At 38.0% G+C, this 13,998-nt stretch overlaps 2 protein-coding genes across 5 annotated transcripts in view; one reads left to right on the forward strand and one right to left on the reverse strand.

Moving 5' to 3' along the window:
- The window catches only part of SMARCAD1 (SNF2 related chromatin remodeling ATPase with DExD box 1), a 47,874-nt gene extending 38,575 nt beyond the window's left edge, over positions 1-9,299 (forward strand). For 3 of the 4 annotated variants that reach the window (XM_075030727.1, XM_075030734.1, XM_075030743.1), the window contains exons 14-24: positions 25-100; positions 578-713; positions 1,711-1,848; positions 2,159-2,254; positions 3,113-3,230; positions 3,491-3,612; positions 4,774-4,962; positions 5,853-5,971; positions 7,462-7,644; positions 8,351-8,460; positions 8,759-9,299. In XM_075030727.1, coding sequence (XP_074886828.1) covers positions 25-100; positions 578-713; positions 1,711-1,848; positions 2,159-2,254; positions 3,113-3,230; positions 3,491-3,612; positions 4,774-4,962; positions 5,853-5,971; positions 7,462-7,644; positions 8,351-8,460; positions 8,759-8,820 — 1,349 coding nt within the window. In that variant the 3' untranslated portion in view covers positions 8,821-9,299. The remainder of the gene's footprint in view (positions 1-24; positions 101-577; positions 714-1,710; positions 1,849-2,158; positions 2,255-3,112; positions 3,231-3,490; positions 3,613-4,773; positions 4,963-5,852; positions 5,972-7,461; positions 7,645-8,350; positions 8,461-8,758) is intronic. The other variant, XR_012650796.1, reaches the window with a different exon arrangement.
- Positions 9,300-12,020: 2,721 nt separating this feature from the next.
- HPGDS (hematopoietic prostaglandin D synthase) overlaps positions 12,021-13,998 on the reverse strand; it is a 30,680-nt gene continuing 28,702 nt past the window's right edge. Inside the window, exons 5-6 of the mRNA XM_075049416.1 lie at positions 13,115-13,213; positions 12,021-12,433 (exon numbers count right to left, since the gene is read on the reverse strand). Coding sequence (XP_074905517.1) covers positions 12,269-12,433; positions 13,115-13,213 — 264 coding nt within the window. The 3' untranslated portion in view covers positions 12,021-12,268. The remainder of the gene's footprint in view (positions 12,434-13,114; positions 13,214-13,998) is intronic.

Below are 13,998 nucleotides of genomic sequence, written 5' to 3' on the forward strand. Positions count from 1 at the left end.
ATTTTATGTTTTGTCCTTTTGTAGGATCCCAAGAAGATAGGAAACATCTCAGGGTGGACATTAATAATAAAGTTGTCGATTTCAATGTGATTGTAACTACGTAAGTACAGTAATTGCGTAACAAGTGAGATTTAGTTAGCTGCTACTGACCTCTTGTGGTACAACAAAACAAACCATGTTTGAAGTTTGGTGAGATGGGAAGGGAACTTACTTTTGTTTTCAGGTAATAGTTAACTAAAGTTTTATTAATGTGTAACAGATACTATGTTATAGATGCTTTAGATATTATCTATTAATTACATAATACATGCTAATAGATACATATTACTTTGTAATAGGTTTGTGCAGTTTTTTGGAAAGTGTTACTGAGAGCACTGGCTCATCAAGTCAACTGTAATTATTTGCCAGTAGTAAACTGTGTTATGGTTGGTTACTTCTAGGCAGTTTTACTTACTGGCCCTCATGTGTTCTCTCCATAACTCTTAACAATTTTAGAGAATTTAATTTGAATGTGATAACAGTATGTTCGTGTTAAATTTGCATTTAATGTGTCTTTTATGATATCTTTCTGTGACAGATACAACTGTGCAATTAGCAGCTCAGATGATCGAGGACTGTTTCGCAGGTTGAAGCTTAACTATGCAATTTTTGATGAAGGTCATATGCTCAAGAACATGAGCTCTGTACGCTACCAGCACCTTATGACAATTAATGTAAGAGGCTTAGTTATTGTTGGGTTAGAGGGGACAACTTCTCTTTTTTCTGTTTTGTAGTTATGGGCTGGCAAAAAATGGAGTATTAACTGTAAAGTTCATATACACATAGTGGTCCAGAAACTACAGTATGTGAGTAGTTATAAGTGTTGATGTGGTCTTAGGAGTGGATCCTGCATTGTGAACTCATTCAGGGATACAAGCTCCCAAAGAAATGTAATAAATTTCCTGTAGCATCATTACAATGACAGTAGTGGTTCAGTTTCAGTGTTAAGCAAATTTCCAGTTTTATCCCACAATAGTAAAGATTGTAAAAATGCTATTCTGATGACTTGCACTGAAACATTGTAGTATTTAAGGACCTACTCTGATAAGACTGCACAAGAAAAGCTAGCTTTAAAATTATTTTTTCTTGTAGCTTGTGGCTTGAGTCAGCAGCATTTTGAAAACTAGAGAATTTGAGTACAGCTCTTTCTCTGATTATTGTGATTTAGCACTGTAGTATTTGTACTTGGCACTTATGACGACTTTTTCAAGATCATATTTTCATGAAAAGCCTTTTTAAGAAGCTGATCTTTAACCAATTAAACTATGGCTTGTACTTGCAATTCAGAACTTGTGTGTAGGTACTGTATGACATTAGAAAAGATATGATATAGGAGCAACAATTAGCACATTAACTTAAAACAAACAAACCAAACCAAACAAACAAGAAAGACCCTAATAGAACCATGAAGGCTTTTTTTATATCTGGATTAGGCTTCCTGAATAGTCTTAAATTGACACATGCTCAGTTCCCCGCAGATCTGTAAACTGGTTTGTTGACTTAACCAGGAAATTATTTCATGAGATCTAAATATATATTAAGTTTAAATAGTTACAATTTAAACCAAGCTCATTTTCTCAGTTCTCCATAGCTGTGTTGTTTCTGCCAATATCCATTTTTAACCTTTTTGACTAATGTTTCTCACTGCTGTTTTCCACTTTGGACAAACAGGCAAAGAATCGCTTACTGCTAACGGGGACTCCAGTTCAAAATAATCTGTTGGAATTGATGTCCCTCCTGAATTTTGTCATGCCACATATGTTCAGCAGTAGCACAAGTGAAATCCGAAGGATGTTCTCTTCAAAAACAGTAAGTATGATATATTCTCTTGTTGAAAATAACTTTTTTTTTTTTGCTACAACACTGCCATTGCTGCATAACTTCTGTTTTATTGGTGTCTTACAGAAACAGGTAATGTGATTAACAAAATCTAGAAAATGAAACAATGAAATAAAGCATTTAAAGTAAGAATGTGGCATAACAGGATATCTCAATACTAATGGTCCTCTTGAATCTGTCTGTTCTGGCTGGGTTTTTCATCAAGTTAGAATAGTTAAGGTAGTGTTGTTACAGCTGAAAACTTCACACTGTAATTTAATTCTTGCAATATTTTCCTTAGAAGAGTGCTGAAGAACAAAGCATATATGAAAAGGAGAGGATTGCACATGCAAAGCAGATAATAAAACCATTCATCTTGAGAAGAGTAAAAGATGAGGTAATGCTTTATCTTTAAAATAATGGTTTCATATTATCGAAAAGCCTGATAATCTTTGAGACAAAAAGTAGAATTTAAGGTCAAATTTTGTCAGTGCTAGTTTCAGTTGTTTATCTAGGAGAAGCAAGAAACTTGAGCTATTTTTCAGGCGTTTGCAAGTGAAAAAATGACCTGCTGCAGCTTTGGGATTTGGTGCTTATTATTTGCTGACTATGTACAGCTGGAAGTTTTAGTTAGGAAAGCTCACTGAAAGATGATTCAGTTCACTGCTAAGCAATGAGAAGTGAGAAATCCTCTACATTAACCACAAAAATATTTGTGACTTTGTAGTAATGGCGTTTTATTTTAACTGAAAGGATTAAGACAGTGAATGTGCATGTATATATTTGTGTATATGTATGACTAGAAATGTGTGTTATTTTGCTATCATCAAAATGTTTATTTTTTATTCTAAAATCCAAAACCTATTTAAATTCCTCTATTTAGAATTGGATATATAAAAGAAAGGAAAAACTTAATAGTGATCTGAAAAGTGTTTCTGTGTACTTGCATACTTTAGTAGTCAGTGGCTTGAAGAGGGTGTCTCTGATTAGCAGGGGAGTGGGTTCTAGGTATTGCATTTATTATTATTTTGTGCAGTTTTGAAGTGTGCAGACCATGTTACTTGATGGGGGGGTGATGTATAATCCAAATCAAGTTCTGAATAAGTCAAACTGCTGACTCATCAAAGTTGTAGCCAATGAAAGGAGTTGGGGAGGGGAGAATGAGTAGAGTAGCTTAAAAGCAGGTAACATAGTACAGAATTACTGACTGTTCACTACAGAACAGTTTTTACCTGGTATGTTTTTATTTTGGCAGGTCCTTAAACAACTACCTCCCAAAAAAGATCTCATTGAATTATGTGCCATGTCTGAGAAACAGGAACAACTATACTGTGATCTCTTAAACAAGCTCAAGAAAACTATTAACAGTAATGGTATGTGAGGGGCTCATTTCTTTTTGCTGGATTTTTTTTCATGCCCAAACATATGTCAAATGTGACTACAAAGCCCTTGCTTTGTAGAAATGTCTAATACTCAAACTCACTATATCCCTTCTATGAATTTTTCCTAAGTTCAGGTAACAGGTGAAATGTCAAATTCAGTCATTGCAAATAAAGTTCTCCTGAGAGATGAAGATGTGTCAGATAGGCATCTATATACTACTTCTCAATATACCTTATTTCTTTGTTTACAGAGAAAAACTCTGATATGGGAAATGTAATGATGCAACTTAGAAAAATGGCTAATCACCCTCTCTTGCATCGTCAGTATTACACGACTGACAAGCTCAGGACAATGTCCATGCTTATGCTCAAGGTAAGGTGATGAGATTCAGAAGCAATCTTTAATTTCTCAGAGCTTTTAATGCAACTTAAATAGATTTTTTTTTAATTTTTTTTTTAATTGTCAGTCCTCTGGTCAAAAGTGTGTCTTTGCAAAACTTAATTCATTGTTGCTGCTTTTTATTTCTCTGCATCTATCCAGTGCTCTAGTCAAGCTCTGTATGTGTTTAACATTGATTTTTGTATGAGATATTAGAATGGAGAGAACAGTTGTGGGACTGCAGTCATCTCCTTTTCATTAGCTCCCCCTTAACACCTCTTCCCTCCACCCCAAAATTTAAAACCAAAGTACTTATGAAAAATATCTTGGGTGGACACTTGAGTTTACTAGTATTTTCTGACTAGCAAGAAATCTAGGCTGTACAGAACTAAAATAGGGAAGGCATAAGTATTGAACTGTTGAGGATTTTTTATTTATTTATTTATTTTTAATTTGGCTGGGGTTAATGCCTGTGGAGTTTGGGGAAAATTGTTGGTTCTTTCTAAAGTATACAAAAAAAACCCTGAACATGCAGCAGGTGCTCTAAGAAAGTTGCAGCTGGCTTTGAATAGCTTCAGCTTTGTTTTAAAATAAAGCCAGTCAAGGTTGGGGGGAAGGGAAGAAGTGACCCATTGGTTTTATGAAGGATTTTTTCCCTTTTTATTCCTACTCATACCATCGTACTCTCCAGATGTGGCTTTTCTTTTCCTCTTTCTTCCAGGCATGACATCCCTCTACCCACCCTACATCTTGGGCTGGGCTTCCCATGTCTTCTACCATCTATCCAAGGATTGGACCTCCCTTTTAGGGAATGTGTCTTCAGGGGAAGAGGTCTGATACAGGGGTAAAAGGTCATAGGGCTTGATGGGAAGTAGGTAATTGCTATGGAGGTTGAGCATATACTTCTTAGTTTTTGGTAGTGCAAGTTCTTGTAAAAGCTAAATTGCAAAGTAACGATCCTCTACTATAAACCTGGGGTTGCAGAGTTCATCTTTTGTTGCTTGCATGAGCCACACTCTGGCATTTGTCCATGTCTAGTTGTGCTACTTTGTTCTTTCAGAAATTTTGAATGTTATTGTGTGGTGTTTTTGGTTTTTTCCTTGTCTGTCTGGTGAGATCGTGTATTGCATTATTTCCCTTCATTTTTGCTAACAGGAACCCACACATTGTGATGCTAACCCTGACCTTATCTTTGAAGATATGACAGTAATGACAGATTTTGAGCTGCATTTGCTTTGTAAGCAATATTCTCACGTCAGTGACTTCAAGTTAGACATGGATCAGATCTTGGATTCTGGAAAGTTTAGAGCACTGGAACGCATTCTCTCTGACCTTAAAGAGAAGGTTGGTACTAGAGATAACTGAAACATCTTTTTCTGTCCATCTAAAGGGTGGCTCTAAATAACTGGTTAAATTAACGTCTGCTAGCTGTATATGCAACCCAGTTGCTTTTCTGTGGAGTATTACAATGCGATTTAGTGCATGTGCAGTATTGCAAAGCAATGCTTACAGCTTTTAACATGCAGTCCTGCCTACCCATGTCACTTTAGAGACAGCTGAAATAAGCTTTCCCATTTTTCCAAGTTTCAGAATATTAATCCTGAGTTAACACTACTTTCTCAATGTACAGAGGGCTAGCACAGCACATGAATTTTGGCCTTCTTTTGGCAATTGAATAAGACTGTATTACATTAAAACAATCATGTATGTCTTAAGCCAGTGTAAAGGTAAGAAGTGGTCGCTGCTTGAGTCATAGTTTTAAAGTGGCTTATTTTACAAATAAGCATGTACTTCAGAGTATCCTGAGTTTGCACAAGTGTGCACTGTGCATCTGTTCAATTATTTCAGACAAAAGAGTGCTATTGCTCTGTATTATATGGAATATAGCTTAAATTTAAGTTTCTGATGAAAATATTTTATTGCTTTTTATAGAGGGAGTAGGTCTGTCAATTATGCATTTGACATGATTTCTGGATTGCTTGGACCACCTAAGTACAAAGTAACTAAAAAATTATTGCACTGACAAAAGGTGGGTTAATGCAGCAGAAATACTGGATAAGATATCTTCACTGAAAGTCAGTCCTGACTTGATGAATTTCAGCTTAGTCTTTTAGTTTGGAAAATAGCAATTCAGTTGAAGTAAAATCACGTGTTTGCACCAATAAAGTATTTGTGTAGTTCATTATCTGTAATTGAAGTCTTTTAAAACTTTTGTTTTGCTTTGTCATTTCCAGGGTGACAGAGTTGTATTGTTTAGCCAGTTTACTATGATGCTGGATATCTTGGAAGTTTTCCTAAAACATTGGCAACATAGATATATTAGGTTGGATGGAAAAACACAGATTTCTGATCGGTATGTGTCTTTTTGCTGAAGATGAGAGAGAAAAAGGGGATGTGTGCATGGAGGCGGGGAGGTGACTTAAAACCCTTACCTTTGTTTTCCAATATTGTCCTGGTTTTGGCTGGAATAAAGTTAGTTTTCTTCCTAGTAGTTGGTATAGTGCTGTGTTTTAGATTTAGGATGAGAATAATGTTGATAACACACTGATATTTTAGTTGTTGCTAAGCAGTGTTTATACTAAGTCAAGGACTTCTCAGCTTCTCGTACTGCCCTGCCAGCAGAGGCTGGGAGTTCACAAGAAGTTGGGAGGGGACACAGCCAGGACAGCTGACCCAAATGAGCCAAAGGGGTATTCTATACCATATGATGTCATACCCAGTATATAAACTTGGGGGAGTTGGCATGGGGCCACCAGGGCTCAAGGATTGGCTGGGCACCGGTCAGCAGGTGGTGAGCCATTGTATTGTTCATCACTTGTTTTGTATATTATTATTATTATTATTACTACTATTATCCCTTCCTTTTCTGTCCTATTAAACTGTCTTTATCTCAACGCACAAGTTTTGCTGCTTTTTTTTTTTTCTTTTTTCCCCCCAATTGTCTTCCCTATCCTACTGTGGGAGGAGGGAGTGAGCAAGTGACTGTGTGGTGCTTATTTGCCAGCTGGGGTTAAACCGTGACAAATGTATAGAATTCTGTGATTACTGGGCATTGAAGGGGTTTCATGTTGGATTTCAGATCACCTTAGTAAGGATGAGGCTGAAAGGTGAGTTTTAGATGGTTGGGTTACAGTTGTAGCTATCGAAATGGAAAACTTTTGTCTTCAGCAGTTCATGGTGTGTTTGATTTGCTTGTGTGTCAGCATGCCATAACAAAAGCTCAGCTGTAGATACTCCTTGGAAGTATACCTCTGTTACACTAGGCAGAGAAGCCCCTTTGTTTCTCTAGGACAGACCATTTACTTTGTCCTTTACAGCTGAAAATGTTGCAGTGCTTTTCTTGTATTTGAGCTGTGCTAGTTTTCTGCTGTTTCCTGTTTCATGATTTTTTTTAAATTTTTTTAGGTGCTCTTTCCTTTGTTTCAAAAAAATTGTCATTCTTGTTGTGGTGTTACTTCCCACTTACAGCTGAAGTCTGTTACTTCCCTTGTGTATGCAGTTAGTACAGAAGACAGTCATGAAGCTAAATTCCTCCCTCCCCCTGATTTGTTTCATGTACTTAAGTGTTCCCTCAACTTGCTCTTTGTATTCTATGATCATCCAAAATCTTTTTCCAAGCCTCTTCCCATTCTTTGCTATTGATCTGTCACTGAGTATGTTTTGCTGGTCACTGCTGAGGACTGTTGGTCCCCTTTTTCCTTCTGCATAACATCTGTACTTTTGAGCTGCTTTGCAACACCACTGTCCTCCCTTTCAAAAGATCATCCTAACTTCTGTGTTCAACTCTGGAGCCCATGCGGTCTTTTCTCCAAGGCCTGATGTGTGTTTTCTTGTGTTCTGCAGGATACATCTAATAGATCAGTTCAATACGGATATGGGTATATTTGTATTCCTCCTGTCAACCAAAGCTGGTGGCTTGGGAATTAATCTGACCTCAGCAAACGTTGTTATTCTTCATGACATTGATTGCAACCCATACAATGATAAGCAAGCAGAAGACCGATGCCATAGAGTAGGTCAGACGAGGTAAGACTTTTTAATTATAATGCTTGGCTTTTCTTGGAGGCAAGCTCTCAAAGGAAGCTAAAAGGACAATATTTTATGATTAAAACTGCCATTTTAAGCAGAGACTTGTGTAAACCAGCTCTGGGTTGTGTGGGAGCTAGGTAACTGTAATTGTCTTAGCACGAGAACACACCTAATTTACATTCTCCTTTATCTAGTTCTCTGTAACTCTCAAATTCTCTATAACTTTAAAATTTCTGGTGCAAGGAACTATTTCAAGGCAGATCTGAAGTCTTTGGGACTGTTTGGCAAAGCTGTTTGCTCTCAGGGGACTTCTAAGCAATAAAGTGCCACCCTGTCATCAAGAGTGGGCTGTTGTTGAGTCCTCTGTCAGAGTGAGCTAACGTGAGCAATAGAGTATGTTTAATAACTGTTATTTCAACTGTAGTATGGGATGAGGAGGAAGTTGAGTTGTTTCTATTAGTGGAGATTTTTGTGACCATTCAGACTTTGCGGTGGCTGGGAGTGCAGAAGAAAACAAGTTTTCTGGCAGTACAGAGCACATTTGGTCCAGACAAAAACTAGAAGCTCTTCCTATTGCCCTTTTGTTCATTTCCTCCTCCTTGTTTTAAACCACTGCTGTTTGAGTAAAGGCATAGCATCCTTCCCTTTTGCACTACTACAAAGAAACTGTAAAACCAGATTTATCCTATTTTGTGGTTTTCAGAGAGGTAAAAGTCATCAAGCTAATCAGTAAGGGAACTATTGAAGAATCCATGCTCAAAATCAGCCAGCAGAAATTGAAGTTAGAACAAGATATGACTGCAGCAGATTCAGGTAAGTTTCTTGCACATAATGACGTCTGCTTAAGTGAATTAAGGTTGCTGCAATATATTATTCTGAAAAAACAAGGTTCTTGATGCAGACAAGCCTTTTTTTTCATGTTAAATAAACTAGAAAGAAGTATTTATGCTGATTATTGTTCAGTTTGACAGGAAAAGCCCTCTGAGTCTGACCCACAAATCAATGACAGACTCCTACAAGTAGAGGATTTTGTACAGTTCTGGGGATCTAGACTTTTGTCTGTTTATGTGAAATATTTTGAGCTGTACTAACGCTTGGTTTTATTCCTCAGGAGAAGAAGGAACCATTCCAGCAGATATAGCCACGCTATTAAAAGCTTCTTTAGGTCTCTGAAATGTACATATGTTGTGGAATTCAAGGAAGAAAGGTGATGTACCCCAAGGACTCTTACATTACTGATGACCGTGAATTTTATGAACATTTATAACTTTTTGTAGTTTCTTTATTGTATTCCTCATGGTATTGAAAATTTTTAACACCAATAGCATTCTTTTGATGCTTAAAAACATAAATGGCCCAAATGTGCCAACATCAGATGCTGAATAAACATTTTACAGTTCACTTTTCAAAACGGGGACCTAAGTAGTAATTGTTTTAACAAATCTGCTACTGCTTAAGATTTGTCAGTATTTTTGTAATTATTTCTACCTCCAAATATATATATATATAAACTGTCTGTTTCACTGGATTACACGTGTAGATTTTTTTATATGTGCCTTATTTGACAATGCTCAAGTCTGTTTCTGCTTGTTTTGGTTCATTTGATGTACCGTACTGGTTTTGTATCAACTTGTTCAAATAAAATTCCATAGATTAACAAAATGTTTTCATTTTGTGATTATTTGAGGAGAGGGGGTGATAACTTGCATGTTATAAATCAAATAGGCAGCTTTCAAACTGGCTGAAATGTTTCATTTGAATTGACTTGGCTTTATCCAGCAGTAGTTAATTACTAGTGTTTCATTATACTCTAATCACAGTTGTGTTAGGATACTGATTATAAAAACAGAATTCCTACCAAATGGAACTTTCTACCTGGGCTGCAATTTTTTTGTCAGTCCTTGGTGTAGATACCAGATCTGCGCTCTGCCAATGAAGTGCCCTAAACACAAAGCTTGTGTCTTGCTCTCTTCTTGAAGCTTCAGTGAATTCTTAATTCATCTCAGTGAAGAGCTTTAGTGGTGTCAACAATGAGGTGTGTCTCCACCTGAAGTTTATAATCGGCTGGCAAGGATGTGATTTGAGGAGGTGGGAGAGGAGGATATCCATTTCCCTGGACAGAGGAAAAGACTGAAATTTTTGTCTTTTGAAATCGGAGTAGTTAAGATTCAGACTGCTGCTTTTGTAGAAGCTGAGGGGAAGGCAAAGTATGGGGAAGTCCTTATTGCCCCTGCCCTCTCTTAAAGCCTCAGCTGCTGTATGCTCTGTGCAGAGCTCAGCAAATCTGTACCAGGCTGAATCTCTTGGAGGACTGCATCTTAGAATTCACTGTGGTTTGCAGTATGGGGTTGATAGTTACCACTTTTCTGTGTGTGGTTATCACAGTCAGAAGACACTTTTTGCATCTTTTGAAGGAGCTTAAAGCAGTTTTATATGAAGAGTAGGGAAGAGCTGTGGAAGTCCTTGGTTGCTCAGTATTTCAGCCTGTCTTCAGATACTGCTAGTTGATTAGTCAGTGAGGTAATCTGTGAGCTGGGCATCTGGTTTTTTTTGTCTGGTTATGCCTGTGGGTATTTTTACCAACTGTGCATGATTTTTGCAAGTACAAAATGGATGGAAAATGAAAGCTTTTAAAATGTTTCAAAGTTTGAACTGAACTTTATTTGGCTTTTACTAGAAATCTGTGATACTGCTGCATGTTCCAAAATGCACAGCTGAAGGGTGAAGAAATAGTTTGTTATATGGGAAGGGAGAATGGTGAGAATCAGTTTGTCTACCATGCTGCTTTAATTCCACCTGTTTTGTTGGACTGAATAGTGGTATTTAAGACAACCACAAGCATTTAATGCTGCAGTTAATTAGGTTGTCTATTTCTGTTGAGCATGATCCTAACCCAATTGTTGTCCCATTGTATGTGCATGTTCTTACCTGTTTGCTTCAGATATGAAATGAAACAAAATGCCTGCCCTATAGGGTTGCTTGTGTGGTGTTTCAGTCTGGTATGTGTATGTAATCAGTTGATGTAGTCTAGCTGAGCAGTGGTTACTCCTTAAACAATCACATCCCTAGACCCCTGGGGTCAGTATCTGTCTTTAAGTGCTATGAAGCTCATATGTGTTTCTGCCTTTTTTTGTTTATTGTAACTTTTTCTACCCTGTTTAATTGGAGGTCTTAAGAGATTGTAGTGTCACCAAACTTGGAGATACTCAACTCATCTGGACACAGTCCTGGGCAGCTGACTCTAGGTGGCCCTGCTCGAGCAGGGCCTTTGGAACAGATGACCTCTAGAGGTCCCTTCAACATCAACCATGCTGTGATTCTGTGTCTCTGGTCGGGAAAGATCTATGGGGGGGTGAGAGGGGGAACAAACAAACAACCCCAACTGTCTGAAGTCTGTTGCTGAAGAACAGAGGAGAGTGGGAGCTGAAGAAGGAAAAACCTGTAAAGAGCTAGAACAAAGCGTGTAAGGAATTGCAAAGCAGGTGGAGATACTGTATGGGAATGAGAAAAAGATTGGACCTTGCTTTCAGTTCTGCCAATACCTGGTTTGTCTCTGAACATTTAGTGGTTGGTTGGTGTCACTCATATGATTCAATGAAATAATACATATGGTGGGAGGGGAAAGCAATTGTGAAGGGAAATAACTTTTCTAACAGTGGCCATTTTCAGCCCAGAGGATTGCCCAATTTTGTTGTTCTTTATCTGCTTACACCACGCAGTGGAGTCCTCTTGCAAGCACTTGTCTCTCCTTGAGTTTGTGTGAAGCACTTACATCTACAGTTGTCCACGTTGCCAGGATTTTCACCTACCTGTTTTTCCAAGTGCTGGAAGAACAAACTGTTTGTTCCTTCATTTGTCCTAAACCTGGTTTCCACCCCTGCCACCACTGCCCCTCAATTTTTGTCTCCTTCTTACTGGAAGAGAGACAGAGCTGCTGAATGTTCAATTTGCAGCTGGTGTGCTTATGGAGAACTGGTGCTGGTGTGGGCACCAGCTCAGGTGAGCAGCTGCTTTTTGGTTTGGGTTGGGTTTTGGTTTTTTGGGGGGTTGTTTAGTTTGGGGGGGGGAAGCTGTTGTTTGGGGTTCTTGTGTTTTGTTTTGGGGTTTGGTGGTTTTTTTCCTAGTGGTACAGCATAAACTTCAAGAGGCTAAAGAAAATGCTTGAGAAGCTTGAAGTTTGTTGACTAAGTGGGTCTTTTTTTTTTTTTCTTTTTTGCTTAGTGTCCTTAGTCCTCCCACACATTTATCCTCTTGTTAATTAGCCTGCTTTCCTCCAGATTGAAAGTCTACAGTAAACAAAGTATTGTTGAGATTGCATCTCACCAGGAAGGTTTACTCATCTCTTCTCCCTTTGAGAGTCCACAGAACAATAATTGGATTAATCAAGCACTTTATTAGTAGTGGGGGGAATGTGATTGAAACCACACCTCTCCCTCAGGCTCTACTTGACTAAATCAGCTTTTTAGATTCTCTCTTATAAATGGATACAAGTGGTAGATTTTGATTTGATATAGCATACCCATCTGAAATTAATTTTAGAGTCGTTGAAATTAATAACTTAGGATGCTTGTCATGTTGAAAACTAAACATGCATTTGTTTTTTCCAGTCTGAACAGCTGATCTACATTACAGTCTTCGGTCTTTTCTGGATCCAGGCTGCAATAGCTGGAATTGCTTGCACTCTGTCTCTGAGAGCTAAAAGCCTGGGGTAGTTGTCTGCCAGGTCAGGTTTGCAGGACAGAAGTGTTGTACTGCATACATCCCAGTAGAAATCAGCCCATGTTACCTGGTGGAAATGGGAGAGAAAGCACTAAATTGTAGTTGGTTATCTCAAAAGCTGGGACTACTAATATTCTCGGCAAACTGCAGAAATGAAACTTGAATTGATCAGTTTTGTGTAAGTTTTTGTTGTGTGTTTGTTTTATTTTTAAAGCCTATAATTATAGAGCTAGTAATCAGGTTGCAGTGCAAAGCTTAAGTAAAAAGTCATTAAATAAAGCCCTTGCTACAAATATTACTTGCATTATAATATTAATCTTTCCTGCTGAAACTGCTGCAGGAAAGTGTTTTAATTAGTTTCCAAACAGCTTTGGGTAAAAAAGGGGATTATATTTTCAGATTTTTTTTCATATTGTCCTATAAATTGATAAGTGATTATAAGCAGATTTCTAAACTCCCATCTGTATTGACTAGTACAAAGGCATTTATAATGTTTTGTGGTAACATACGGCTAAACTGGTTTAGAAAATGTAGATCCTAGTCCTGGTTTGCCTTACTCTTCTAATAGTATGGAAAACAATTTTCACTTTGCAAATGAGCAACCAACTGTGTATTCGTAAGAACAAAGAGTTAAGAGTGGGGAGGGTTGTTTCATGGGCTGGAACGAAATCTAGAAATTCAGCAATAGTCAATGATTTCATTTTTCTGGCAACCTGATTGGAATGGGAGAAACAAAAAATATACTTACAGACTTCCCTACCAGCCAGTTGTTATCCCCTAAGAAAGTATCCAAATCTTTCAGTAACTCAGGTGCTTTGTTGGTGAGGATATCATCAAATGCTTGTTTCTGGGGGAAGAACAAAACACAAAGATCACACCAAGGCATAAGCACAGCAGTCAGCAAAATTGATATCTGGGGGGTTTCTTGTGAAAAAGAAAGCTGAAATCTGAGAAAGGTAGCAGTGAAATCATTTGGTCTGACCCAAACTTTAGAGTCCTCTCAGTTCTCTTTGGAGGAAGGAATGTGTTAACATCAGAGTCAGGATTGATAGAGCAAACAGCAGTTATTTAAGATAAGAAATGCAGAGGTAACTGTCACTTGGATACATGCAAAGGGGCATGATAGAATTTAGAAAAGCTGAGGTAATTACCCATTAAGTGGGTTAGATGCCCAAAACATGGCATTCATGGCTCGGTGAGCCATGACTTCAGCCAACTTGTCCCTTAATGAACACCTGAAAGCTCCTGGATGCTAAAACATGATGTGTGGAGTGACGCTGCTCATTTATCTGTGCTGACAGTCACCAAGCTGCAGCAAGATGGGAGCCCTGCCATAGATTTGGGAAGAATCCGTCTATAATATATTCCCAATGTCTCATGGTCATATTTTGGGGGGATTCTTTTGGATGTTACGTTTTCTAGTGTACAGGGTCTCAAATTTCCAGAATCCCTTAAGCTCGGTCTTTCCATGCTGTCAGTTAGATGCTGGTCAGTTATCTTTCCCTACCAGTCCTTCTCATGTGAGATGTGGAACCTGGGTTTTGAGCTTTTGCTGGGTTTATCTTTGAACTTTTATGTTAGCAGCTTATTCTGCTTTTTTTTTTGTCTCCACAGCAATGAGATTTGAGGTGG

The sequence above is a fragment of the Buteo buteo genome, chromosome 1 (assembly GCF_964188355.1).
Source record: "Buteo buteo chromosome 1, bButBut1.hap1.1, whole genome shotgun sequence".
Lineage (NCBI taxonomy): Eukaryota > Metazoa > Chordata > Aves > Accipitriformes > Accipitridae > Buteo > Buteo buteo.